The sequence below is a fragment of the Colias croceus genome, chromosome 1 (genome assembly GCF_905220415.1).
Source record: "Colias croceus chromosome 1, ilColCroc2.1".
Taxonomy (NCBI): Eukaryota; Metazoa; Arthropoda; class Insecta; order Lepidoptera; family Pieridae; genus Colias; species Colias croceus.
Window position 1 is genome coordinate 11,018,653 of NC_059537.1, and position 27,713 is coordinate 11,046,365.

General features: G+C 42.0%; 2 protein-coding genes across 6 annotated transcripts; one reads left to right on the plus strand and one right to left on the minus strand.

Annotated features, from left to right (window-relative positions):
- Positions 1-987: 987 nt before the first annotated feature.
- On the minus strand, positions 988-13,405 carry LOC123691249 (nucleoporin Nup188). Its single transcript, XM_045635555.1, has 16 exons — positions 13,220-13,405; positions 12,921-13,134; positions 12,219-12,823; positions 11,840-11,960; positions 11,186-11,299; positions 10,490-10,789; positions 9,808-10,313; positions 9,338-9,518; positions 8,913-9,177; positions 8,326-8,618; positions 7,842-8,144; positions 6,320-7,750; positions 6,028-6,137; positions 4,373-4,589; positions 3,982-4,212; positions 988-1,615 (listed from the first exon to the last, which is right to left on the minus strand). Exons 1-16 carry the CDS (start codon positions 13,237-13,239, stop codon positions 1,016-1,018), a joined length of 5,511 nt encoding a protein of 1,836 aa, XP_045491511.1. The 5' UTR covers positions 13,240-13,405; the 3' UTR covers positions 988-1,015.
- Positions 13,406-13,670: 265 nt separating this feature from the next.
- LOC123691564 (maternal effect protein staufen) lies at positions 13,671-27,626 on the plus strand. 5 transcript variants are annotated; one of them, XM_045636000.1, is made up of 18 exons: positions 13,671-13,827; positions 13,909-14,066; positions 15,804-15,960; positions 16,379-16,523; positions 17,155-17,214; positions 17,809-18,020; positions 18,416-18,517; positions 18,601-18,727; positions 18,893-19,118; positions 19,669-19,811; positions 20,165-20,295; positions 21,000-21,206; positions 21,635-21,881; positions 22,501-22,610; positions 23,003-23,093; positions 23,521-23,642; positions 23,797-23,951; positions 25,582-27,626. In XM_045636000.1, the coding sequence occupies exons 2-18, from the start codon at positions 13,924-13,926 to the stop codon at positions 25,643-25,645; spliced, it is 2,442 nt and encodes an 813-aa protein (XP_045491956.1). In that variant the 5' UTR covers positions 13,671-13,827; positions 13,909-13,923; the 3' UTR covers positions 25,646-27,626. The 5 variants fall into 5 exon arrangements, with proteins under 5 accessions (XP_045491956.1, XP_045491972.1, XP_045491981.1 ...); XM_045636016.1 differs by having other exon boundaries at positions 22,513-22,610; XM_045636025.1 differs by having other exon boundaries at positions 13,909-14,048.
- The last annotated feature ends 87 nt before the right edge of the window (positions 27,627-27,713 follow it).

Genomic DNA, 27,713 nt, shown 5'->3' on the forward strand with positions numbered 1-27,713 from the left:
ATATTATCGATTATCGGAAACAATTGATATGATTTCAGTAAAGACATCTCTACACGTGTCAAAAATCGATATGTCACAGAAATCATCTTAGGTGGAAAGGACTATAGAAAGATTGCATGTGAAACATTGATTGATGTACCTATCCCCTTTTTCCCATTGAACATTGAGTTTTAAACACATATAAATTAAGCAGATAGGTCGTTTAAGACATGTTACATGTAAAACTAGTATATGTATAATTCATCATCATAAATCTTTTAAGATGGAAGTAGGAATATATTATATAAATATCTACGTATTTATCTTGAGTTAATTTATATTTAAAATGCTATAATATATACATATCATTAGCCTTAATGATAACGAACATCGTCATAGATAATGTTATTGGCCCTCGTATAGAAATATTAATTTTTTAAATTTTTTAAATCGCTAGAGGATGGAATTTCTGTGCTTGTTTTAACAAAGTTCAATATACTTATTATTATAAAAATCTTATAATAGATGTTCGAAAATCCTACTAGTAGTTACTCAAAGTATAAAATTACACGTCTGTCATAATATGTAAACCAAGAATAATAGAAAACTGCTAACTTTTAATTATTAACGTAGCAGTTACTACCCATAACTGCAAAATAGAGCTAAATAAAGCTAATGATAGCACCAAATTTCTCGTTTCAGCACTAAATTTTGACTTAAAAAACGAGTGCTTTAAAAGCGGGCAGACCGCTCGACCCACAGTCGACCATTCTAGATTTACAGATGTTAAAATTACAGAAGGTAGTTGAAAAGACTGAATTTTTTTAAATTTTTAATGTTCGTCGTTCTGTCTGTAACGCTAAGACGAAATGTTCTTTGAGAACAATCATGGCTTCTTTTTTCATAAAAATACTGAAATAGTGGATGAGTTTAATCGCAAGTTTTGTCCGTGGATGAAACCGCGTGACATACCTATTGCCTAGTACTAACTAAAATAAAACGATAAGCAACATGAAAAATGTTTATTGTATCAAAATTATAAATCAGTTTGGCAAATGTAAAGAAATACAACCGACATAAAATGGAAATAATCCTCATCATTATTTATTTGTACATCTGTTAAATTGGAGTAGGCAGTTTCAATTTCCTGGAGTGAGGTGTCCAGTATTTCATCACTGTCCCTGGTTGTTTCAGCCCACGAGACGCGCTTCAGGCTTCGAGGACTTTCCTTTTTCTTATCAGGAGCTGGTGTCGAGTGAGAAACAGGTGAAGGAGGTTCCTTAGTTGGAGTTTGTGCGCATTTGTCCAAGAAATGTTTGCGGAGAATAAATTCTCGCATGGAATCCTGTGAAGCTCGTTTCGGGGGAGGAGGAGGGGGTAAAGCTAAATCATCGTTGTCTTCCATTGATGGGTTTTTTTCTTTTTTCACTTCCTCGAGTCTTTTAGTTTCTTCTTCGTCGGCCGCTAATGGCCAAGCGCCCAGTTTATTACGGGCTAAGTGCGGACGGTTGTGAGCAGCACATAAGATTCTTTTACGCACAAAATCGTGGTACACAGTTAACTCAGAAGCTAGTTCGCGACGGACGAGCTGCTTGTGTCGAGTCGGTACACTTCGATCGCGGACTGCCAAGAGGGCCTATAAAAAACGAAAGAAAATATGTTATTTGTTGTAAATATATAAAACGTTTTTGGTATAAATTTGTATACTACTAATCGTAATAAAAATTCGTTAATCTGTAACGCTCGCCCGCTGCGAGTGGTGTGTGTGTGTGTACCTGCGAGGCGAGCAGCGTGAGCGCCGCCTGCAGCGCGCCGGCTAGCAGCTTCTCGCTGGCCGGCGGCAGCGCGCTGGCGGCGCTCGACACGCTGGCCACCGACTCGCTGCGAGTGGTGTGTGTGTGTGTACCTGCGAGGCGAGCAGCGTGAGCGCCGCCTGCAGCGCGCCGGCTAGCAGCTTCTCGCTGGCCGGCGGCAGCGCGCTGGCGGCGCTCGACACGCTGGCCACCGACTCGCTGCGAGTGGTGTGTGTGTGTGTACCTGCGAGGCGAGCAGCGTGAGCGCCGCCTGCAGCGCGCCGGCTAGCAGCTTCTCGCTGGCCGGCGGCAGCGCGCTGGCGGCGCTCGACACGCTGGCCACCGACTCGCTGCGAGTGGTGTGTGTGTGTGTACCTGCGAGGCGAGCAGCGTGAGCGCCGCCTGCAGCGCGCCGGCTAGCAGCTTCTCGCTGGCCGGCGGCAGCGCGCTGGCGGCGCTCGACACGCTGGCCACCGACTCGCTGCGAGTGGTGTGTGTGTGTGTACCTGCGAGGCGAGCAGCGTGAGCGCCGCCTGCAGCGCGCCGGCTAGCAGCTTCTCGCTGGCCGGCGGCAGCGCGCTGGCGGCGCTCGACACGCTGGCCACCGACTCGCTGCGAGTGGTGTGTGTGTGTGTACCTGCGAGGCGAGCAGCGTGAGCGCCGCCTGCAGCGCGCCGGCTAGCAGCTTCTCGCTGGCCGGCGGCAGCGCGCTGGCGGCGCTCGACACGCTGGCCACCGACTCGCTGCGAGTGGTGTGTGTGTGTGTACCTGCGAGGCGAGCAGCGTGAGCGCCGCCTGCAGCGCGCCGGCTAGCAGCTTCTCGCTGGCCGGCGGCAGCGCGCTGGCGGCGCTCGACACGCTGGCCACCGACTCGCTGCGAGTGGTGTGTGTGTGTGTACCTGCGAGGCGAGCAGCGTGAGCGCCGCCTGCAGCGCGCCGGCTAGCAGCTTCTCGCTGGCCGGCGGCAGCGCGCTGGCGGCGCTCGACACGCTGGCCACCGACTCGCTGCGAGTGGTGTGTGTGTGTGTACCTGCGAGGCGAGCAGCGTGAGCGCCGCCTGCAGCGCGCCGGCTAGCAGCTTCTCGCTGGCCGGCGGCAGCGCGCTGGCGGCGCTCGACACGCTGGCCACCGACTCGCTGCGAGTGGTGTGTGTGTGTGTACCTGCGAGGCGAGCAGCGTGAGCGCCGCCTGCAGCGCGCCGGCTAGCAGCTTCTCGCTGGCCGGCGGCAGCGCGCTGGCGGCGCTCGACACGCTGGCCACCGACTCGCTGCGAGTGGTGTGTGTGTGTGTACCTGCGAGGCGAGCAGCGTGAGCGCCGCCTGCAGCGCGCCGGCTAGCAGCTTCTCGCTGGCCGGCGGCAGCGCGCTGGCGGCGCTCGACACGCTGGCCACCGACTCGCTGCGAGTGGTGTGTGTGTGTGTACCTGCGAGGCGAGCAGCGTGAGCGCCGCCTGCAGCGCGCCGGCTAGCAGCTTCTCGCTGGCCGGCGGCAGCGCGCTGGCGGCGCTCGACACGCTGGCCACCGACTCGCTGCGAGTGGTGTGTGTGTGTGTACCTGCGAGGCGAGCAGCGTGAGCGCCGCCTGCAGCGCGCCGGCTAGCAGCTTCTCGCTGGCCGGCGGCAGCGCGCTGGCGGCGCTCGACACGCTGGCCACCGACTCGCTGCGAGTGGTGTGTGTGTGTGTACCTGCGAGGCGAGCAGCGTGAGCGCCGCCTGCAGCGCGCCGGCTAGCAGCTTCTCGCTGGCCGGCGGCAGCGCGCTGGCGGCGCTCGACACGCTGGCCACCGACTCGCTGCGAGTGGTGTGTGTGTGTGTACCTGCGAGGCGAGCAGCGTGAGCGCCGCCTGCAGCGCGCCGGCTAGCAGCTTCTCGCTGGCCGGCGGCAGCGCGCTGGCGGCGCTCGACACGCTGGCCACCGACTCGCTGCGAGTGGTGTGTGTGTGTGTACCTGCGAGGCGAGCAGCGTGAGCGCCGCCTGCAGCGCGCCGGCTAGCAGCTTCTCGCTGGCCGGCGGCAGCGCGCTGGCGGCGCTCGACACGCTGGCCACCGACTCGCTGCGAGTGGTGTGTGTGTGTGTACCTGCGAGGCGAGCAGCGTGAGCGCCGCCTGCAGCGCGCCGGCTAGCAGCTTCTCGCTGGCCGGCGGCAGCGCGCTGGCGGCGCTCGACACGCTGGCCACCGACTCGCTGCGAGTGGTGTGTGTGTGTGTACCTGCGAGGCGAGCAGCGTGAGCGCCGCCTGCAGCGCGCCGGCTAGCAGCTTCTCGCTGGCCGGCGGCAGCGCGCTGGCGGCGCTCGACACGCTGGCCACCGACTCGCTGCGCAGCGCACGCCGCTCGCCCGGGCTGCCCGAGCACGAGCACGCGCGGCGCCGCCCCGCAGAGCCAGCTGTGCCGCCCGCGCCCGGGGACCGCGCGCCGCTCGTCTCTTCCGAGTGATATGCCTGTACAAACATACCCAATTACCAATAATAATAAAAAATATAAATGCAAAACTGCACTCATTCGGAATTACTGGAAACACAAAACACTAAGGGTATTAAACTTTAATAAAACACAAAAAAACAATAACACATTAGTTAATAAAAAGTCTCAAGCACTCACATGATTCAAAGAGCGCGTCAACAAACAGATCACAGACAGAATAGTGCCAAATGTAAGCTGTGGGAACTGTTCATATGTTATCTTCGGCGCTCCAAAATGTAACTCGACGAGCGGCTGCCAGCGCTCGAGATCCAGCGCTGGTTCCGCTAGCAGACTCAATAATTCCGGACTGAATGAAAGGAGACTCAGTGTTGCCATGTGGAGGATTTCTAGTACCCTAAAATGAATTATTACATAAATTTGAATCATAATATAATTCACTTCACAATAAATAACGTAAAGTATGATTATGAGCACCATTTAAACCAGGATAGACCGGGGTCGATAATTTTTGAAACAAAAGAAAATAGTAGTAGGATGAAACCCATTGGAAAAGGAGGGGAATGTGATAAAAATGAAAGGAAAAATAAATTACAGACAATCCGAGTTCGGGAAGTGGGAGGGGGGGAGCTTTTAAGGCTAAAAAATGGTTTCTCTTAAATTCCGATAAAACTGCAAGTCCTATGGAAAAAAGTTCAATGGCAAAGTTGTAGGTAATAAAAAGTTCTACAACTTTTGTATTCACAATTTTTTCACATAACCTCAAAATTTAGGTGAAAAATTCAAAAAACCAAGTTTTTGGTTTTTTATTTTTATCTACTTCAAAATTTTTTTTTTTTTCTACAAAATTTGGTGAAAAAGCTTTTACTAAATCAGGCACACTTCTCGAACTCTATATTTTCTATTGTATCGGCTTTTCGGTAACATTTCAAAAGAAAAAATTTCATCTGATCAAAGTACCTAACGAAACCACAGCTAACATTTGACAGCATGTTCATAAACAAAATGATGTCGATAAAAACATTTCAGGTCGTTTAAGAAATTTGCCATTGCCAAAAAAGCTCATTGTTTGTATGCATTTTCTGAGTAAATTTACTATGGTAATGTATATTATAATTTACACCATCAGAAAGTAGAAAGTAGTAACAAAAAGCCCCTAAAATTTTAGAAAAAAGCTGATATTTTGACGTCAGAATTTTCGATTGAAAATTAGGTTGTTTTTTTGGTATTAAGTTGAAATAAGGCGAAAAAATAAATATTTTCAATCAAATAAATTACAGTGTATTTGGGACATAATAAAGTAAGTTTTCACCAAATTTCATAGAAAAAAAAAATTTTTTTGAAGTAGATAAAAATAAAAAAACAAAAACATGTTTTTTGAATTTTTCACCTAAATTTTGAGGTTTATATGTGAAAAAATTGTGAATACAAAAGTTGTAGAACTTTTTATTACCTACAACTTTGCCATTGAACTTTTTTCCATAGGACTTGTAGTTTTGTCGGAAATCAAGAGAAACCATTTTTTAGCCTTAAAAGCTCCCCCCCTCCCACTTCCCGAACTCGGATTGTCTGTAATTTATTTTTCCATTAATTTTTATCACATTCCCTTCCTTTTCTAATGGGTTTCATCTTACTACTATTTTTTTTAGGTTTTTATCATTTTGGAAGGGATTGGCCCTGGTGTAGGATTCTATAAAGAAAATGTAAAATTTTACTTTAACTTATATACACAAAAAAGTTAAACGAAACTTCAAAGACACTGTTGAAATCAAATCAATCAAAAATGTTTTTTTTTTTTAAATTATTATGCATATTATTTCCTGAAATACAATCACCTGTGTAGCGCGGCGGGTGCGGGCGGTGCGGGCTCGTCGTGCGGCTCGGACGCGCGCCGCGCACGCAGCATTAGCGTGCCGCACTGGTGCACGCACGCGCTTATACTACGCTGCAATATTTTTAAAACGTAATTAACACAATGCAAAATTATAATGTGTTCAACACACTCAAACAACATTTTATGTAAGTAGGATTAAAAAATTCTTAGCATTAGTGTTGCACTCAATGTGCATTATTTTTCTTTTAATGTTATGTGTTTATTATTTTACGTTCCATTAAATTCACACTTACCATAATATAGACCAATGAGTTGATGTTCAAAATGCGCCATCTAGCCTCAAATTTTACAAGCTGCACCACAAGATTGAGTGTGGACGCGCACAAATTCAACGCATCGAGGCTATACATCTGCCGGGGCAGTAATATCGCCTCCACGAGATGTTCCAAATGAACGCCAACAAATGTGATCGCGTCGCTAGCAAAGAACTCTCCATGTTTCATAACCATCATTGATATAAAGTCTAAACTGTATCCGTAAACCCGCCACCATTCTTGAGGTTTCCAAACGCCCTTATTTCCATTGGGATTAGCTTCAATTTTCGGTGGCAACAATTGCATCCAAAGAAATTGGTCAACATCACTCAATAATAAGTCTTTTGAAAATGGACCTCTAGCGTACGCGGTCAAACATCGCAGCGCTGCCAGCGATGTATGGTAATGGCGTCTATTTTGCAAACACGCTTGTAGGCAGCAAAGTAATTTGTTCACAAACTTTGTGGACTGGAACCATTGTGACAATCCTGTGAATACATCGTCATACAATTCCAGACACTGTTCAAGCATGGCCAATGATAGCACTATTGGAGGTATTTCCTCGCTCTGCCCATTTGATTCTTTATCAACTTCCATTGTTGTGTCATCTCTGACAAAATCGAAAAGTTTGCCTAGTTCAAGACTGTTAATATTTGTCACTGAACGAATTACACTTTGCGCTAGAAGACTGTTGGCTTTGATTTCATAGTCCAAGCTACTTATAGCAACCGTAGCTATAGATAGTATTGCGCGAACTGCTCGGGGATGTAGGCATTCATATACAACAGCTACATTAGTGAGTAAATTATCTATTTGTTTGGCGCTAGCTTTCCTGTTATCGAAACAATCTTCCTTCCAATTCGCCAGCATTACGACATATAGTTCTGCGAGTATGACGACAAGTCGGCCATCTTTGAGATCATCTAATTCATTCAAAAGCGCACTCATACAAGGTGTAACCATTTTTGCTTTGTGCGCTATATTCAGACTAAATGGCAAACATTTGCAAAATATTGTTGTAAAGTCTTTCCATGAAGTTAAAAGTCCAAGCCATACAGGAACTTTATCAGTGACGCTTTCCTCAATTTCACGTCCTTTGAAAGAGAAAATATAATCAATCCAAGTGTCAAGATGTTTTTTGTTTGTATCAAAGAATTGTTCTAAAACCTCTTTGAAGTTAGGTTCGAGTTTTTCTCGCGAGACAAACAACTCAATTCCAAGAACGTTAAAGATTTGACTATATGTACGAAGTTCAGGTTGGATTTCGCTAAATAGAGGACTGGTCATGTGTTCCCAAAATTTTGGATGTTCGCGTAATTTTTTGACGAGAATTTGCATGTTGTTTTTCCAAAGTGCATGAAATAGGGCCATAATGCAACCCAACAATGGACTGTAAAGCAATTTGGCATCCTGTAAAAAGGAAACATTAATTATCAAAAGATATTAAAAGTGAATAAAATATAATGCAAGAACAATTTCAACTGAGAAGAAAATTACTCACAGATTTAACAGTCTCCAAATAATCAGCCATATATCCCAAAATGCCTTCAAAACTATCATCCTGTTCAGTTTTCACTGTTGCATCAGTTTCTTTTTCCTTTTCAATTGCCTTGGCTCTTTCGTGATTCATCATAAAGAACGCTTCAGTTAAACCAGGCTGTTTGCCGACACAGGTCGCGACAAATTCCAATATGGCCACCTTAACACCAATAGTTTCAAATTCATCGCGCAATCTGTCCAAGAACATGACCCGAACCTTGTACGCACTCATGTCTAGTAATGCGAACAGTGACATTTGGAAACCCTGAAATATCAATTTAAATTATAACTAAGTAAAAATGCAAATTAAAATTGAGGCATATAAATATTGAATTTTGAAAAATTTCAAAACTTTTATTATGTTACACAAATTTCTCTTACATGTACAATGAAGTGTCATAAATAAATAATAAAATAATAAAGGTTCCGTTCCAAGGTTAACTCACTTCAGCAAATCTCTTCAAAAGCCTGCAACTCAACACCGACAAACTTTTGTTGAACGCATGATTGATGTAGCTGACCACATTAGGCACAACTTTAAGTCTATCCACTTGTTTATTTTGTGCGAATATTAGGTGTTCCAGTGGAGTCACTTCCTTAGTATCGTTTATTAGATTCTTCTGTCGTAGCGCATACATGATTAGAGCTAAACAACGTTGTAGAGTAAATGTATATTGATATGCCGATCCCGAAATCCAGTTGGTATCTTCGTGGATAATTTTTTCAAGGGGTTCGTTACCTGGAATGGCATTGTAATTAATTTGCAAAATAATTATCAATTTTTATAAAGTTTTTTAAATGCAGCTTCATGAAGAAAACTAAAATAAAAATGTAGCTTTATTTTATTTAGCTCAAATGAAAAATTAAATGAGGAGATATTGTTGAATTATAAGATGAATGGATAGCATTTGTTTTTAATTTTTATTAAATCAGGGTGAAGGTTACATTAGAAAAATAAGGAAATATATTTAAAAGATCATATTGATTATGAATTTGATATAAATCTTATGCAATAGATTTTTTTAGTCCTTACCAACAGAAACAATCTTTAGTAATTCCAGGGCATTCTCTGTATACAACAGACCATGGATGCAAGTGCGTTTCAACAACATCACTGTGGGTTTATTATCTGTTTGCTGTAGAACCATAGTGAGGTAGTTTGCACACTTCTGTATGAGCAGCTTTCTTTCAGTCGTCGAACTGTAGCGCCAGCCGTATACATTGGGAAATACTTCACGGAGAATTAAAATAAGCCCCGGCAGAAGGATTTCTGTTACAATACGATCGTCCGCTGTTACCTGTAATAAAAATATTTAATAAATAAACTATAAAAGTTAGTATTAACAAATTTGAAATGAATTTTTACTTATTAATTGTGTATTATAAATTTTTCATAAAATAGACATGATTAAAAAAAAATGTTTCATAATGCGAAATAATTAAATTTATCTTTCGTACCTTGTGAAACGCACATAACATATCGATATAAGTAGTAAGAAACTTATAAGTTCCACTTGGTTGTTCAATAGATATGAGATATGATCCCACAGCTGCTGAATCTAAGGACACACCATTTGCATATTCTACATGAGACAGCTGATGTTTCGTTATGCGCGGCAAGAGACCTGTGTTTATTAACCTGGAAAAATGAATATATTATCTTGCTGTCATAAAAAAATATATTTTTTTTAAATAAATAAACCAAATATTTTTTTTTATAAATTAATGAATGTATGTATTTATATTTCCTAAAAAAAATAATTATATACACAAAACTAAATAAAGTTAAATGTACTAAAAATAGGTGGTCATTACATTTTTTTATGTAATAACTCAGCCCCCGGAATCACAGACACAATAGAAAATCTATTGTGTCGTAGTCAGATCGGGCCGCTCGGGGCTCAATGTGGTAAGAAAATTTTACTCACCGTAAATGAATCTCCTTGGAAAACAGTGGAATCAATACAATACAGACATTGAGGCATTCAACCAACAATTGCAATGGGGGTGTTTCTGCACGCATGAACCTCAATAACACATCAAACACGCCTTCACTCGGCCCCACCAAGCTTTTAGGAATCTCTTTATCTTCTACAAGTGCTTTTAATATGCCCTTCAACACTTTAGTACCTTCATACACTCTCTCTAATGTCACATTCAAGTTGTAATGCCCTTGTTTCCTATCTAGAACTTTCTCTATTTCGCTATTGAATACTGTCCAGTAAGAGATGGGTGTACGAAAGTGAATCATTGTGCCTTCCTTCCGTTCTAAGATTGTGGCTTTCGATCCAGCTTCGACATGGTAGGTATTATCGCCGAGAGGGTAGTAATCTCTACCGATGACTGCATCTTCAGATTGTAACGATACTATTGGTACTGTATTTGGATTGTAAATTTCTGTGTATACAGGTAGGTTTTTCAGTTCGGCAATGAGCTAAAATATAAAATATTCTTTCAGATATTACACAAAAATATTTAATTAAATGAGAAACATTTTTAAACAAATAATATACAGAGTTACATTGGATTAAGAAATTGATGCATAACACATACATGATAATTAGATAATTCACCAAAATCTCTTTCATTAATATTTTTATATCGACTTACATTTCTTACACTGTCCTTCCCTGCTTCAGCTAAACCAGCAGCCAAAATGGAAATTGCATCGAAATTAAAAGGGAAATACTCCAACGCAGTATTCCATAAAGACACCACACCACAGTTGTCTTCTTTTTGTTGTAATAACCAAAATTGCTCAGCAATAGAAGGTGACTTAATCAATTCTGAACATAATTGCATGATGCCAGGTTGGCAGCTGATTGTGCCATCTCCATCAAATTTATCACAAACTTCGTTCAGTAGCTTGAATATCCTCTTTCTTACTATTTGGGCACACATGGAATCATCCTGAAAACAAAGTTTTACGAAAAAGTTTTAAAGTTTACTTTTCAGTATAAAAAATGATTGTAACAGTTTTATGTTGTTTTTGTACCCAGACTGACCTTTAACCCATTGAGCCCCGAGCGGCCCGATCGGTCCACGACACAATAGATTTTCTTTTGTGTCTGTGATTCCGGGGCCTGAGTTATTAAATTAACAAGACTTACAGAATAATATGCCAAACAAAACTCATATTATGCACTGCAATGTTATTACAAAGAAAAAAGTGAATAGGCTATACCTCTCTGATCAGGCATGCTAACTGAGTGGACCGCATCTGCGCTTAACATCAGGCGAGATCGCGGTCAAATGCCTGAACAGTCTTTGAATAAAAAAAAAAAAAAAAAAACAATAATTACTTACATTAAACAAAGTGCTACTTAGCATTTGTTTCAAGAATTCAAACACTTTCATTCTAAGTGAAATGGCTCCGTAATGTTGATACTGTGTTTCAAATAATTTTACATGTTGGTCACTCTGCAAAGGAAGTATTAGCATTATATAAAAAATGGAATATAATTTATGACATTAAAATTTACGTAAAATTATTGTATAATCTAGTAATGGATAAGTAGCCGATATTATACATAGTAATATTAAAAGAACTTTTATATTTTGTACAAGGCATTACAATTTTACCAATTTTGGGTAAATAATGTTTGATTCAAATGTCTTATTATTTATTACTAGCTTCTACCCGCGACTCCGTCCGCGCGGAAAAATTAAGATTTATTTTTTTCTACGTATTTTTCTGGGATAAAAAGTATCCTATTTTATGCCCAGGATAATAAGGTATACTTATACCAAGTTTCATCGAAATCGAACCGTTAGTTTTTGCGTGATACAGACAGACAAAAATTTATTTAATCACATATTTGGGTTTGGTGTCGATCCAGTAACACCCCCTGGTATTTATTTTTTCAATATTTTCAATGTACAGAATTGCCCCTTCTACAGATTTATTATATATTGTATAGATTATTTAAATGAAACTTCATTATTTAAATGAAACTTCACCTGCAATGTAATCATCATCCAAGTCATCAACATTGGGCTTTGCTCCATGTGTGGTTGAATCTTTGTAAACTCATTCTCTACAGACTCTTTAGTTCCTTCTATCCATGGTGACAGGTTTTTGCTAAAAATTAATAGGCGACAATAAATATGTGGGAGTTGAATGAGAAATAAGTTTATACTTATTAAGCTATTGCAAAGCTTCTATCGCGGGCCTTGAACGCGGGGACCGAATCGAGAAATTCCGTAAGGAAAAAACCTCACGCTCCTCACTCTGACGGGTGGTGGTGTGGCTTGAAGGCATAGCATGCAATAGCTTTACCACGGCAGTCCCCGAGTGCCACATGTCGTTTTATATTAATTTATTATTAAATCTACTTACATTTTTTCATTATCTACAATAACCATAAACAATCCAATTTCCATATACATGACCCTCATACACACTTCTCTATGCTTTTCTTCCAGGAGATCATTGAAAGCTTGATTTTTACCAAAATTATGCTTTCTAAACAATTTGAACAGTTTGACAAACTCATCTTGAGTGATTTGTTGTTCATTAGCTAATAACATTAAAATCTGGAGTATAGCAACTTGTTCCCTTAAGTTGGACTTTGCCCATTCTTGTCTCACTGTATCATTGTTAAAATCACTTTGTATCTTCCTTGATGGAGGTGCAGACGCTAACAGTTTCTCAAATTGTGATATAAGAGACGTTTTTAAATTGCTTACACCTATATCGTTAAATATTTTATTGAATAGTTCATTATACTTATGATTTGTATCTGACTTAAATTCTATGATATATTGTAATAGTTTCAATACAAATAATCTTTCAGCATGATAGAAATTCCAGACATTAGGTGATAGGAATGTTGGCCTTGTATCCACAAACGCAACATTTTTCAATGCATTTGCTGGTGTTCCATATGAGATATCACATAAATAATGTTTTAAAATTTCCCATATTTGAAAACAGTCCACATCCTGGAAAGAAATACATATAAATGTAGTACCAATGCATAAAGAGTTAAGTTTAATTTTCGACAAATATGTGTTTATACATATAAAAGTAATAACTTACGATATAATGTTGTAGCGTTTGAACAACATTTAAGAGCTTAGTTTGGTCCGAATATTTAGATTGCAGCTGTGTAAAGGAGTTAGCTTTGGCAGGTTTATAACAAGCGAGTCCTTGCTGTAAACAGCTAATGGTATTCTTATTATCTAAAACCTTTTTAAGTTCCTCGTTCGTAAGGCTTTGTGAAAATGTCCAGCGCCATAATTGCTTCCAATATCTGTGAAAAGTTAGTGTAAATATAACAATGGATTTATATTATGCCGACTTACAGAGATTGAATTTGATATTAATTTAATACTTACGGAGTACAAGCACTTGTCATGGTGGTTGTATTTTTTTTTTAATAATGTTCCTATCCGTTAAACATAATATTATTGTAATAATACCTAGTGTTGTATAATTGCCGCGGAAATTAAAATTAAGATATTATTAATTTTAAGGTTATAGGAGAGCCGATAAGTTGTTACATTGACAGGACAAGTGTCATGGTGTCATATTTGGGAATTGGGCAATGAATTGGGTCACAGAATTAATAAATAAAAATTGTAGTCAATTATTGCCAGTTATATGATAAAAGAAAACGTTTTTCTAAATGTTTTGAGATTATAAATGAAATAAGAAACAAAAATACTGAATTTTTTCAAATTGCACATACGGTATAAATTCAACTAGAATAGACTGTATTGAAATAGACTGTATTGAATTTTGAAATGACGAGATTCGATTGTCATCATGACTACGATCATTAAAGTCATAAGTGGCAACATTAACACTTTTTAACATGGCCGCATGTTGAACGAAACGATTTTCTTTACTGTTTGCCAAATAAACATAAAATCGGTGTTATTTGAGGCGGATATATGTTGATCGGCGTGCTGAAGTTTAAAACAAACAGTTAAACATATAGTCGGTAAGGAATTTATCCACTAACTGAGTGAAAACAAATTGTGGGGTAAATGTTTTTACGAAACAAAATTTGTTTGTGTCATAGGCAGCGATCGTTAAGATGATGCATCACCCGAACATGCATCATCAGCCAATGTCTGGGCATCCGCCCCAACACCTCCCGGGTCACCAGGGCATGCCTGCACATCATCAAATGCCGCCGCATCAAATGCACAGAGAGAACAGGCACGTAACGTTGACTAGGTAACGTTCGGCTTTTTATTATTTTGTTTTGCTACTCACATAAACAGCTTATTTCTTTTTAATTTGCATTAAACTATTAATATAATTTCAAATTATGAGTCTATTGAATTAATGTGTGTGGTGTTAATGTAATCTATCTAATCAAATATCTAATACCACACTTAGTTCAATATGTGACAATATGTCCACAAAGCACAAATTCGGCGCTAAATAAAAACGGTATAGTTGGTTCAAAGAAGAAAAAATTTTTCCCGATATTATATTTTTCAAATATTTCACTTTCCATTAAATTTATTGAAATAATCATTCCCAATTTATGCCATTTGAATTTTGATCTTTTTTTTTTGGGACATTTGTAGAAGATGTCTACTTTTGTTATTTATTTAATTTCAACTTACCCATATGAAAATGATCCTAAAAAAAATATGGGCTCTGTTTTTTCCTACAGTATATTGTTCAACTTATAAACATACTCTCTGAAACATTTTATCCAATTTAATATACCTAATTCAAAGATAAAAGTTAATATTCAAATATAAAAAGCCCTATGTATCATAACAGTCCAGTATCTAATAAGATTTTATCAATTCAATGAATGATAAATTTAATAAAACCTCAGCTTTTATTTAATTCAAATACTTATTCTAATTTATTTTTAATTTAAAATAATCCTACATTCAATCTGCCTAAAATCCCCTTAAGTACACATTATGTCAAATAATACAAGGTGTATTCTATCTTGCTTTTTATATCTTACTTGAGATTTGAAGAATGGGTCACTCAAACATTGACACTGTTCAATGAAAATAAAATCCCTCTGTTTTATCCAGTCTATAGACCGGCGGCGGCATTCATATGCAAATTATGTGTAATTTGTTGATATGTGGAGGGTCCTTTGCGGCTCTCTTTGTTACTTAAACTGGTCATGAATGGAACATATGACTGCAGCTTTGATCCAAGCTGATCGAACACTGTGAGTTTTGTGTTCAGCCTGATATATAGCGTCTATTGAACGAACGGCCAGTTGGAATAACAGTACCACAGCAGGCTCCTCTCTAGACAGTCCCCTTGAAAGACTTTCGAATTTCTCATGGACATTTTTTACAAGACTAGTGAAATTGTGCAAGGTTTCTATTTTATTTTTAGTACTGTTACTGAGTGAATTTATGTGTATACCTAGTTGTGATTTCGATAATTGAGTAGACTTTGGATATTACTATGTGGTGTGACATGTGTTTGTTCAAATTAAATAACCTGATTACTGAAGAAAATTATCATTTAAATTATTCATAGTTTTATTGACAGGTAATGAAATTATTAGACAAATGTAAGTTCAAAAATGTTATAATTTGAGGTTGGATTTTTGTTATTTGAAAATAGTTCGTTGATTTTCTTGAGATGTGGTTTTTTATTATTGTCAATAATGGATTTTTTATATGAACTAAACGGATACATACTTTAAATATTTCATTAGAAAAACTTATTTTATTGCATGTTAGAATTTTTTTAATTTTACATCTCCACATGTAATATAAATGGGTGTTTTATTTAAAATTATTAACAGATACTGTTATATTACTGCATGTTAAAGTAGTTTAATTGGGAATTATTAATATATTCTGAAATAATTCAATCTCGGACCACAGTTGTGTAGTAAACCAGTAGGTAAACCAGTAAGGTTTTTTGGAACATTCTTCAAGTGAGTACCAATTTTTAAGTGTAGTGTACATCACACAGAGTACCACTGGGTCCGTCAGCGGGCGGCAACATGGGCGCGCACGGGCAGATGAGCGGCATGGGCACGATGCCGGTGCACCACCCGCCGGCGCAGCGCCCGCCGCACCCCATACGCGCCATGCACCACCCGCCGGCGCAACACCACAACGTGCCACCGGTGATTGTTACTTTTTATAAGAATTACCATGTTAGAATGTTCTTAAAGTATATTTAATTTTATTGTACATGTTAGACTGCAAAATAACGAATAGTTGTGGCATTTATTGAAAAGGAAAGTCAGCTTGTGAAATACAATCAAATTACAGACAAGTTGTAACATGAAAAATATATTCATTGGAGCTCTAAACAATCACGAAAAAGCTGTACATATCTACGAATAAGTTGTGTGGTGTATAGTTTTGATTTTCAAATTACTTACATATTTCCAAGTATTTTTATTTATCTCCAATTGATACATGAATCATAAAAAATATTTTAATGTTTAATGTTACACTAATACGTTGATAATTTCGTATCATAATCCGAGAAATTTGCAAATTATTAATAAATGTAAATAAATGTGTATATGCACGTAGCAAACGCGTCCACTCCGGCGGCCGTACGCGATGAACAGCGGCTACGGGCCTGCGGGCGCGCCCGTGCCGCCGTTCGCGCACGCGCCGCCCGCGCACGCGCACGCCGACGCCGCGCACACACCGCACACAACGCATCAGACCACAGGTATGTTGAATATAGTCGTCGTAATCATCCTACTAATATTATAAATGCGAAAGTTTATGTGGATGTGTGTGTGTGTGTGTGTGTGTTTGTTTACAATGAAATTTAGCAGCTATGCGAGTTTGTCTATGAAAACGCGGACGAAGCCGCGGGCGGAAATCTAGTGGGTTATAGTTCATTATGATGAATGTGTACCTAATGTAAAGTTGGCTACACGTCTTCGGATATGTCTGTAGATGAAAACAAATGTTCTATGTACCAATTGGATAGCTCGGATTTTGTTTCAATGATGAAGTGTAGGATTAATTTCAGTTTGGTTGTTAACAATACATGATTTGAACAGTTTAACTGCCTCTTGTTCTTTAAAACCATAATCAAATTTTATTATAGCAATTTGATTATGGATGATTAATCGGATGAATTTTTTTGTTGGCAGTGAAATTGTTATTCACTAAATATGAGTAACATCTTTTCTTAGCATTGTATTTTCCATTTTGAAGATTCTAGAATAGTTAAATTCTTACCATCTCTACTTTATAATTTCATAATTCTTGATGTAATATAATAAACAGTCATCTAAATAAAAAGTTTAGATATAAAATAATCTATTTTCTATAAAAACTATTAACTCTAGGTCTGTGCCGACCGCCGTCGCCAATAAGACCTCTGCAGACAAAGCTGACCTCGGACTTTGGTCAGTCGTGTTTTATACACAGTTAGTGTATGTAGTAGCTAGTATGTAATAAAGAATATGATTTATGTTGTGATATTTTAGCTTATTTTTTTATTTCGTGTAGTTTATTGTACTATTTAGTGTTGCATTAGCGGTGTCAATATAGCTTTGATTTGATAGATTGCATAGCACATGTATTTTTCTAGTTTTTAAGTAATTGTTAGATGTCATATAATGTTCTGTTGTTTATAGTTTTGTAGATTATAGTTGTAAAGAAATAGAGTGTAATATTTTAGAAGAATGTACACTTTTTAAATAAAATAGTTTTCTGTAACCTAGTGTCTGGTTTATGCAAAACTCAAAGCTCTCCGTCACATTTTGTTCAATAAAGGATAACATATTTCAAACAAATAAATTTTTTTGGTAATACATTTTCCAACATTTGTCAGATACATAAAACATTCATTTCATTGACTAATTTCCATGTTAGACACGGTCTGTATCTTGCTAAACATTCTTTATCTTTAGTCCCCACTGAGTATGGAATTCAGGAAACCACAGTATCTTCATCATAACCAAGTAAAACTTTCCTTTAACTAAAATAACCCTCCACAGCAGTGACCCCAGTAGCACAAAGCGCGTTACCAAGCACGGAGCCCGCACAAGCTGAAGAGAAGCCGGTCACAGCAGGTGCGGAGGACGGTGACAAGGACGTGCAGGCGCAGGCGGCCGCGGGCGAGGGCGAGGCGGCCCGCCCGCAGGCCGCGGCCAACAGTAAAGAGAAGACTCCCATGTGCCTGGTCAACGAGCTGGCCAGGTACAATAAGGTTAGTTACAGCGATCATGGACAGTGACCAATTAGTGAGGTTACGTACAATAACACATTTGCTAGTGTTTTTTTATGGTGGTGCATTTAGACGACCATAGAGCTAGAGCTAAGGCCAGAGCATCTTTCGTGATCTTTTAGTGTAAACGAAAACGTATTCAGTGTTGTGTAGTATTAAAACACTGCATAGAATCTTTTCGAACGCACTTAGAACAACGAAAGAATGCTCTACGCCTGTTTACACTAAAAAAAATTGACATAGTGGGGTTTGAATGAGCATCCGTTCGTTTGCTGAAAATGCACATCTATATATATATAATGAGCATTAATCATGCTATTTGTTCTATAATGAAACAGCTGATAATAACGATGGTATTATATAATTGTTTTTTTCAGATTAAGCATCAATATCGCCTCACATCAGAGACAGGACCCGCTCACAAGAAAGTATTCACAGTAACACTCCGTTTGGGTGATACTGAGGAATATACAGCTGAGGTAAGATATCAGTAATAGAAATAAAAATTACTCAAAAAGCTTTGTCACAAAAAATATCCTTATTAATCTGTTTGTATGTGCAGGGGTCGTCAATAAAGCGAGCGCAGCACGCGGCCGCGAGCGCGGCGCTGAGCGGCACGCGCTACCCGCCGCCGCCGCCGCGCGCGCAGCCCTCGCACGCCGCGCACGCGCACCACCACCGACATGCTGGTACAACAATATTTTACTTTTATTTGTAACATAATTATGCGATTTGAAACTTTATGAGATTTGTAGCGCTCAAAGTCGCATAAATACGTAGTGCAACAGAGAGTGCAGGGCAATAGAGTCAGCAATTCTGAGAACATTATGTATTGACATGGTGTGTCTGTACAGGCGCGGTGATGCCGACGGTGGAGCTGAACGCGCTGGCGATGAAGCTGTGCCAGCCGGCCGTGTACTCGTCGGTGCCGCCGGTGCCGGCCCGCGCGCGCGCCCGCCTGCCGCCGTACCGCCTGCCGTTCCTGCCGCCCTACGCGCCGCACGCGCCGCACCCGCCGCACCCGCCGCACCCGCCGCATCCGCCGCGCCTCATGGAGCCCGGCCCGCCGCTGCTCTATAGGTATCACTCGATCATACAGCATAATACACAATTAACAGAAAAAGCAGCAGAGAATTTTCATACTTACTGGTTTAATTTTATAGTGTCAACCACAGAACATATAAAAGAGGTTAGAAAGGCATTGTAGGCGGGGCAGACGCGCCAAGGATTTGAGCACTGCTCACATCATCATCATGCGTATGATTCGTTCCATTTTTAATCGCATGATCGCGCGGCGCTATGATTGGCTAGATTTGAAATTGCAAATATGTGCGTAAGCTTCATATTATATTAGAGTACAAATGTAGTGGAGGAAAGGTGGGGCGGACTTGGCGACACCCACAGGCGACACCGGTTCTTATAGGAACGGCGAATTATTGCCATCCTAACCTCTTTTATAAGTTCTGTGGTGTCAACTAACTTTGTAAAGGGATTGAATTTTTCAAATTTATATTTAAAATTTAAATTACAATCAATCCAAAACTGAGATAATGTATTTCGACCTGATATTCTCTCTGGAAATTAAAAAAATGTGGCTAAAAATGGAATAATATTTTATCCTATGCCACAGGTACCGTGTGTGCGTGGGCGGGCGCGCGTGGCTCGGCGAGGGCAGCACGCCGCAGGCGGCGCGGCACGACGCGGCGGCGCGCGCGCTGCTCGACCTGCGCCCGCACCACGACCAGCCCGCGCACGCGCACACTGACAGCGCCGGTACGTGTGCACACGTACACATGCATATGTACCATGTACACGTGCAACCACATTCACACGCATACGCACATGCGCACACACACATGCACACGCACATGTACACGCACATATACACGCACACGTACATGTATACTCATATGCAAATAATTACGTATGTACTCGCAATCGCATACGAACATTCACACGACGAATACCTGCCATACGTACAAACAATGTTATAGGTTCGATCATTTTGCAATAAAATTGTACATAACTTACTAAATTTTACTATATGTTTACAAGATTTAAAATATTTGATACATGAATTATTTTTTTCTTAAAGCATTATTAATGAAATAATATTATGTTAACAGGGGAAACGGATGCAGACTTATTGAACTCGGAGGTGAAATCTCCCGTGTCGCTGGTACACGAGTTGGCTCTCAAACGGAATCTCAACGTCACATTCTCTGTCAAATCTGAAAGAGGCCCGCCACATATGCGGGTGAGTCAATATTTTGTATTCATATGATAAGCTAACATTTTGTAAAATATATTTATATTTATTGCAGCGTGTGATTTTTTGATTGGCTATGGATAAGGAAAAAAATCAAAATACAAATATATTTTTGTTAAAGAATAGAAAAAATCGATCACGACGCTGAAGACGCGGATTCGAATTTCTGCTATTCTTTAAAAATGTATATCTTAATATTTTTTTATTTTACCTACATCTGAAGTATTTTGTTGCAATACGTATTGTTTTATCCCCATTACTGCTGTTTCGAAATTGTACTTTAACTAAGTGAAATTTTCGTTTACAACAATGAACAAACATACCATTTACCAAACACATCTCTCTAACCAATGACCTATTATACTAGTAGACGCGGCATACGCCAACATCATTGCACTAAAAAACAGCGTAATTAATACATACCTACTTACTAACGCATTATCACCAATACAGTTGTTCTCTCTTTCACTCTCACGCACGAGACATAATACATGTCTCACGCATGTACTTCGTAATAACAACTGCCGATTAAAATACAAAAAGAACGTCCAGCCACGACGCTGAATGGTGCGTGACTAAATGAAACTCGGGCACTTAGCTGAGTTTTACTTGCCAAAATAGAGAGCGTAGACGTATCTAGCTTTTTTATATATCATAGTCTCTAACTCATTTTTAATTTGATCGCATCGCAGGTGTTCATAACGGTGTGCAAAGTGGGCGAGATGGAGACGGAGGGCGAGGGCAACGGCAAGAAGGTGTCGAAGCGGCGCGCGGCGGAGCGCATGCTGGACGAGATGCGGCGCCGCTGGCCCGCCGCCGCGCTGCGCCCGCGCGCGCCCGCCCCCGCCGACAGGCGCAAGCACCCGCCCGCCAAGAAGAAGCCCAGGAACTTGATTAAGGTGATTTTTAATTTTTTGATGATATTGTTTCAGCAGAGTAAAAAAAAGTTTTTTAATCTTGAATCCGTTTTGACATTAATTAATTTAGTTCACTACATAAAAGCGGCCGCTGCACCGATCGCAACAGTCAGTTCACTCATAGCAGCGCCCGAATGCTCGTTTGTTATTGTTCGCTTAAATACACATAAATCATATACCATTCCAAATCATAATCCCAGTTGTCTTATATCATATTGGTAATTAGCGGCAGCCCGACATAGGCTACTGAAGTTCTACATAATATATTGTACATAATATTATGTTAATCAAATTAGTACAAATCGTCGGCTCGTATCCGGTCGTACATATTGATGTAATGAAAGTTATTTCTTTGATAGAAATTATGCGTTGAATGTTATAAAGTGTTAATAATGTACTGTGGTGTACAGGAGGGCATGTCGGGCGGCGCGCTGGCGGAAGGCGGCGCCGCAGTGCCGGCGGGCGGCGCCGACAACCCGATCTCGCGCCTGGCCGTGGCGCGGCACGCAGCGCGCGCCCGCTCGCCGCAGTACCGCGTGCTGGAGGAGCGCGGCGCGGCCCGCCGGCGCGAGTTCCTCGTGCAGTGCGACGCGCCGCCGCACTCCGCCACCGGCCTCGGGCCCAACAAGAAGACGGCCAAGCGACGCGCCGCGCACAGTGCGTATATAAGTCGCGTCAAGTAAAAAGAACGCTGACGGATGGCTGACGGAAGCTGCGCATTGGCGATTTATCGGTCTATTTGGTGTTATAAAGAATAACAAATAGGTAGTTGCGAAGCCACGATTCGCGAGCCTAGTTCAAAAATAAAATAATCGGCACATATCCATGCGCAAACACACCCCATCACTTTCATCCTGCGTTCTTTTTACGTGACGTGTACACGTATTTATTGCGACCTAACATGTGCATGCAAAAAGGAAATGCAAGTTTAAAAACTACTGATATTAAACAATAGACCGGTTGGACAGTGTGAACTATCGACACTATTGTAGGGTGGTGTATCCAGAGATGGGCTGCATGGCCGTACCAATACCGAACAACAATATGTCTGCTTGTAAAACTAAAGTCATTACCAGTAATCACAATATCTACATATTGTGATTGAAATTTTAATAATTTGTTAGAATTATTTACACATAAAAAACTAACCATAAGAAAAATGCTTTTGCGAATGTGTTGTTATTATTAACAAAAATCTACTAACTGGCGACGAAGAAGTGGATATCTTCCACCTGTAAAAAGTTCGATTAGCTCAAGGATAGGATAATTTTTACAGACGTACTTTTAGCTATGGAGATGGCGAGCGGCGGTGAGCCCGGCGCCGTGACCAGTGCGGACGGCGGTGCTAACGGGGACGTCAAACCTAGCGGGGAGATTAAACGGAAGGTAATAAGATAAAAAAAAACAATTTTTGGCACTCGGGGACTGCCGCGGTAAAGCTATTGCATAGCATGCCTTCAAGCCACACCTCCGCCCGTCGGAGTGGGGAGCGTGAGGTTTTTTCATTACGGAATTTCTCGATTCGGTCCCCGCGCTCAAGACCCGCGATAGAAGATATGCAATAGCTTAAAAACGATAATTATTCAAAAAATGCTGTATATAAATTACTACAACAACAATGAATAGAATCTAACCAAACATTAAAAATTTCTGCTTCCTATCCATCCATCGTACATTTTTGAACTAAAATGAATGTTTTACACATGAAAGTTTTGGATAAGAATATATGAAATGTGTTTTATCAAACAAATTTTTAAATTTGTGTGTTTATGTTTTAGGAAAATGAGGGTAGTGACATGCGACAACCCGTGCCAGGAGTGCTGATGGTGGACTATCACGCGAGAACCGGACAACCGCCACAGACTAACGGTAAAATACAAACTATAAACTTAAAAAAACTTTTGCAAAATTTCATAGTGTGTTAAGCATATTTATAGAACTTTTAGTATTGTGTAAATAACCATAATATTGAACACAAAATAAAAAAACTTGAGCGATGTCAAGGGACATCAAGGGAACGAAGTTAGAGAGAGAAAGACAGAGAACCACGCGCACGCCGCACGGCTTACAACTCTAGCAAAAAGTGTCATGACAACTTTTCGTAAGAATTTTTTCCGTCTAACCCCCCACGCGCGATAAGGAACTTCGTTCCAATTAAAATAACTTGTCCATTGTCATAGATGTGATAGCATTCAACCAGTCTAACAAGCTCTTTACTTTGTTATGTACAGAAAAATACGAAAATCCGCCATTGTATTTGACTCCTTTTATACAACAAAAAAATTGTTATCATCAGGTGTGAACGTGAGCGAGTCGAGCGCGACCGGCGGCGGCGGCAGCTCGCCCGGCGCCAAGGATCAGCTCATGTACCTCGCGCAGCTGCTCGGCTTCACCGTGCAGTTCTCGGACTTCCCTAAGGTACGTGTTTTGTCTTATTTATTTAGTTTATTATACCTGGCACGTGGTTTTGAATTCAGATAGTAAAAATTATAAAGATTTAAAAACATTTTGTGTTCATATAGCGATCTAATCAAATACAACATTAATTAATTAACAATGTGTGTGTGTACAGCGCAACCACGGCGAGTACCTGTCGCTGGTGTCGCTGTCGACGGAGCCGCCGGTGATGTGCCACGGGGGCGGAGCCTCCACCGCGCTCTCGCACGAGCAGTGCGCGCGCGCCGCACTCCGCGCGCTCGCGCTCATGGGGCTCGACGCGCCCGCCACGTACGTGCTCACATACATACACACATAGCAGCCGCCGGTGATGTGCCACGCGCTCTCGCACGAGCAGTGCGCGCGCGCCGCACTCCGCGCGCTCGCGCTCATGGGGCTCGACGCGCCCGCCACGTACGTGCTCACATACATACACACATAGCAGCCGCCGGTGATGTGCCACGCGCTCTCGCACGAGCAGTGCGCGCGCGCCGCACTCCGCGCGCTCGCGCTCATGGGGCTCGACGCGCCCGCCACGTACGTGCTCACATACATACACACATAGCAGCCGCCGGTGATGTGCCACGCGCTCTCGCACGAGCAGTGCGCGCGCGCCGCACTCCGCGCGCTCGCGCTCATGGGGCTCGACGCGCCCGCCACGTACGTGCTCACATACATACACACATAGCAGCCGCCGGTGATGTGCCACGCGCTCTCGCACGAGCAGTGCGCGCGCGCCGCACTCCGCGCGCTCGCGCTCATGGGGCTCGACGCGCCCGCCACGTACGTGCTCACATACATACACACATAGCAGCCGCCGGTGATGTGCCACGCGCTCTCGCACGAGCAGTGCGCGCGCGCCGCACTCCGCGCGCTCGCGCTCATGGGGCTCGACGCGCCCGCCACGTACGTGCTCACATACATACACACATAGCAGCCGCCGGTGATGTGCCACGCGCTCTCGCACGAGCAGTGCGCGCGCGCCGCACTCCGCGCGCTCGCGCTCATGGGGCTCGACGCGCCCGCCACGTACGTGCTCACATACATACACACATAGCAGCCGCCGGTGATGTGCCACGCGCTCTCGCACGAGCAGTGCGCGCGCGCCGCACTCCGCGCGCTCGCGCTCATGGGGCTCGACGCGCCCGCCACGTACGTGCTCACATACATACACACATAGCAGCCGCCGGTGATGTGCCACGCGCTCTCGCACGAGCAGTGCGCGCGCGCCGCACTCCGCGCGCTCGCGCTCATGGGGCTCGACGCGCCCGCCACGTACGTGCTCACATACATACACACATAGCAGCCGCCGGTGATGTGCCACGCGCTCTCGCACGAGCAGTGCGCGCGCGCCGCACTCCGCGCGCTCGCGCTCATGGGGCTCGACGCGCCCGCCACGTACGTGCTCACATACATACACACATAGCAGCCGCCGGTGATGTGCCACGCGCTCTCGCACGAGCAGTGCGCGCGCGCCGCACTCCGCGCGCTCGCGCTCATGGGGCTCGACGCGCCCGCCACGTACGTGCTCACATACATACACACATAGCAGCCGCCGGTGATGTGCCACGCGCTCTCGCACGAGCAGTGCGCGCGCGCCGCACTCCGCGCGCTCGCGCTCATGGGGCTCGACGCGCCCGCCACGTACGTGCTCACATACATACACACATAGCAGCCGCCGGTGATGTGCCACGCGCTCTCGCACGAGCAGTGCGCGCGCGCCGCACTCCGCGCGCTCGCGCTCATGGGGCTCGACGCGCCCGCCACGTACGTGCTCACATACATACACACATAGCAGCCGCCGGTGATGTGCCACGCGCTCTCGCACGAGCAGTGCGATATATAGAATTTCACAATTATATTTACACAATTTTAGAAACTTTTTTTTAAATGATATTAAAATAAATATAATATGTTCCAGGATGCAGAACCTGCCGGGCTCGGGCGCCAAGGCGAGCGTGATCAGCAACGGCATCTCCGAGTGAGCCGCGCCGCGAATATTGACATTGTTTCTGATTCTGCAATATTTAGCTAAGTGTGAATATTTCACAGCGCGAAACGCTAACGTTCGGGACGACAACACCACATTATGTATTGACAGCATTTAACATTTAACGATTTCCAGCTATGACATATTCACAATCATATTTATTTGATCTCGGGCCTTGCAACAACTATTAGACTTTTATTCGAGCGTTTCCTATTATGTTAGTGCCTAATGTATATATTTTTTTGTTATTATACGATCTGTTTTAGTCAAACACGAACAGTTTACTCACAAACTATGTATTTATATTTCGAATTTTGAGCGCGAATAAGTCGAACGATCTTCGTTTATTAACAACGTATGTAACTAATTAGGTTATGTTTATTATAGTTTATCTCTAGTGATAATCGCACGTCGTGCAGCTATATCGATAAGGTGTGGCATTTAAATGAAATTATATAGGAATTAATAGACGAAAAAAATGAAGCTGCGTAGCCAAAGTATTTCGGGAAACGGACTACGTGACGGCAAAATATAAATTGTTGTAGCGGAGACATTAGCGATTAGTGGTTTATGGAAATATCAGAGTGGTCACTTTGTATTAAAATGCGTATAACTAGGAATCATATCAAAATCAGAGGCATATGGAAGTGGCCACTCTGCGGTGTGACGGTGTGACGTCACTTGTCGTCGCGCAGTCCGCCCGGCGATGTTGCATCATGCGGCCATGGTGACACGTTAGGTTAGACTTTAGCCCAAGCTGGCAGTCGCCACAGTCCGTCCGTGTTTTCCAATTACAGAGCATAATGCGACTCAGTGGCGCACAATGCCGAATTTAATGGGGGAAAAATTAAAATTCTGTCACTGAGTTGGCATCGATTGCACGCATCACGCGCATTACTTTTAAGAGTGTTAGATTGTGCGAAGCGTTGCTGTCGTTGAAACATTCAACGTTAAGCATTATGCGCTCTAGTGCTGTAAGTGGAAAACTACCCGTGTCGGCGCAAGGAGTGCGGCGACTAGCCGTGTGGCCTCGATTTTTAACTGCGACCCTACGCTATGAAATGTGTAATTTATAATTAGGATACGATCCGTAATAAACACTTAATTTACGCCCCTAATCGTCTTAGGTAGGTTCGAGGTTGGCTCGGGAAATCGCTGGCGCAAGATGCTGTTTTATTTGTTGAAAATGTTACAAAGGTAACATTAAATTGTAATAAAATAACCGGGACTAAATGAATCGCGATGAATTTGTTTTGGTTTTAAACACTTATGCGTGAACTCATATTATCTAAATATAATTTTTATTTCGATGATTCGTTTTTATATCATATGATATTCAGATCTCGTTAAGCACGCTATTGAGAATATAATATATTTCCGATTTATGAGTACAGGCGATTTCTTGAGCTATCCTTCGACATAAGGTAATGTTGCTTGTTAACTTTGACTAATCTATTGTATGTGTACTATTTCTGTTTAGAATAAATGGACTATTGCGCGTAAATATGTGCTTTATCAGTACACTTGATCGGTAATGTTATAGTTTTTATTTATTTAGATTTACTGTTGTTATAATTAGCCCGAAGGGACCCGATCATTTGTAGGATACCGATTGTACATTTCATTGTAATGGGTCCGAATCATATTGTATAAACATTAAGATGTTATACATAAGTGTTTCACTGTGAATACGCTCCATGAAATCAAATTTTGTGCATACGATTTTAAATCGAGGCCATTGGTACAATTTCTTCATGTTGAATGTTGCACAAGTAACAAAGCATAAAGAAATTCACAATCGTTATAATTAACTGAGAAAACGCCACAAGGGCATTGAAAAGTTTTTCTTTATTTATTTTGTTCTAAGTAACTAATATTTTTTATTATATATATGTGTGGAGCAAGTCCCAACTGAACTTCGTGCTGTTAGCAATTGTGTAAACGTTAAAAAACAATAAAGCGAAATATTAAAAATATTCTTGTTTCATTTTTTTTCCTCAAACCCCTTTTTAATTGGTGAAGTACCTTCTGAAACTCACTTTGAATAATTTTAGCTGGTGTCA

Excerpts from the sequence above, each read along its gene's own strand:
- LOC123691249 (XM_045635555.1), bottom strand. The coding sequence starts at position 13,239 with ATGACAAGTGCTTGTACTCC. Across the intron at positions 9,178-9,337 it reads TGTTATGTGCGTTTCACAAG|GTAACAGCGGACGATCGTAT; the intron begins GTACGAAAGATA and ends TTTTTATTACAG. Across the intron at positions 1,616-3,981 it reads TCACGCTGCTCGCCTCGCAG|GCCCTCTTGGCAGTCCGCGA; the intron begins GTACACACACAC and ends CGTTTTTTATAG.
- LOC123691564 (XM_045636000.1), top strand. The coding sequence starts at position 13,924 with ATGATGCATCACCCGAACATGCATCATCAGCCAATGTCTGGGCATCCG. Across the intron at positions 16,524-17,154 it reads CACAACGCATCAGACCACAG|GTCTGTGCCGACCGCCGTCG; the intron begins GTATGTTGAATA and ends TATTAACTCTAG. Across the intron at positions 20,296-20,999 it reads GAGGCCCGCCACATATGCGG|GTGTTCATAACGGTGTGCAA; the intron begins GTGAGTCAATAT and ends ATCGCATCGCAG.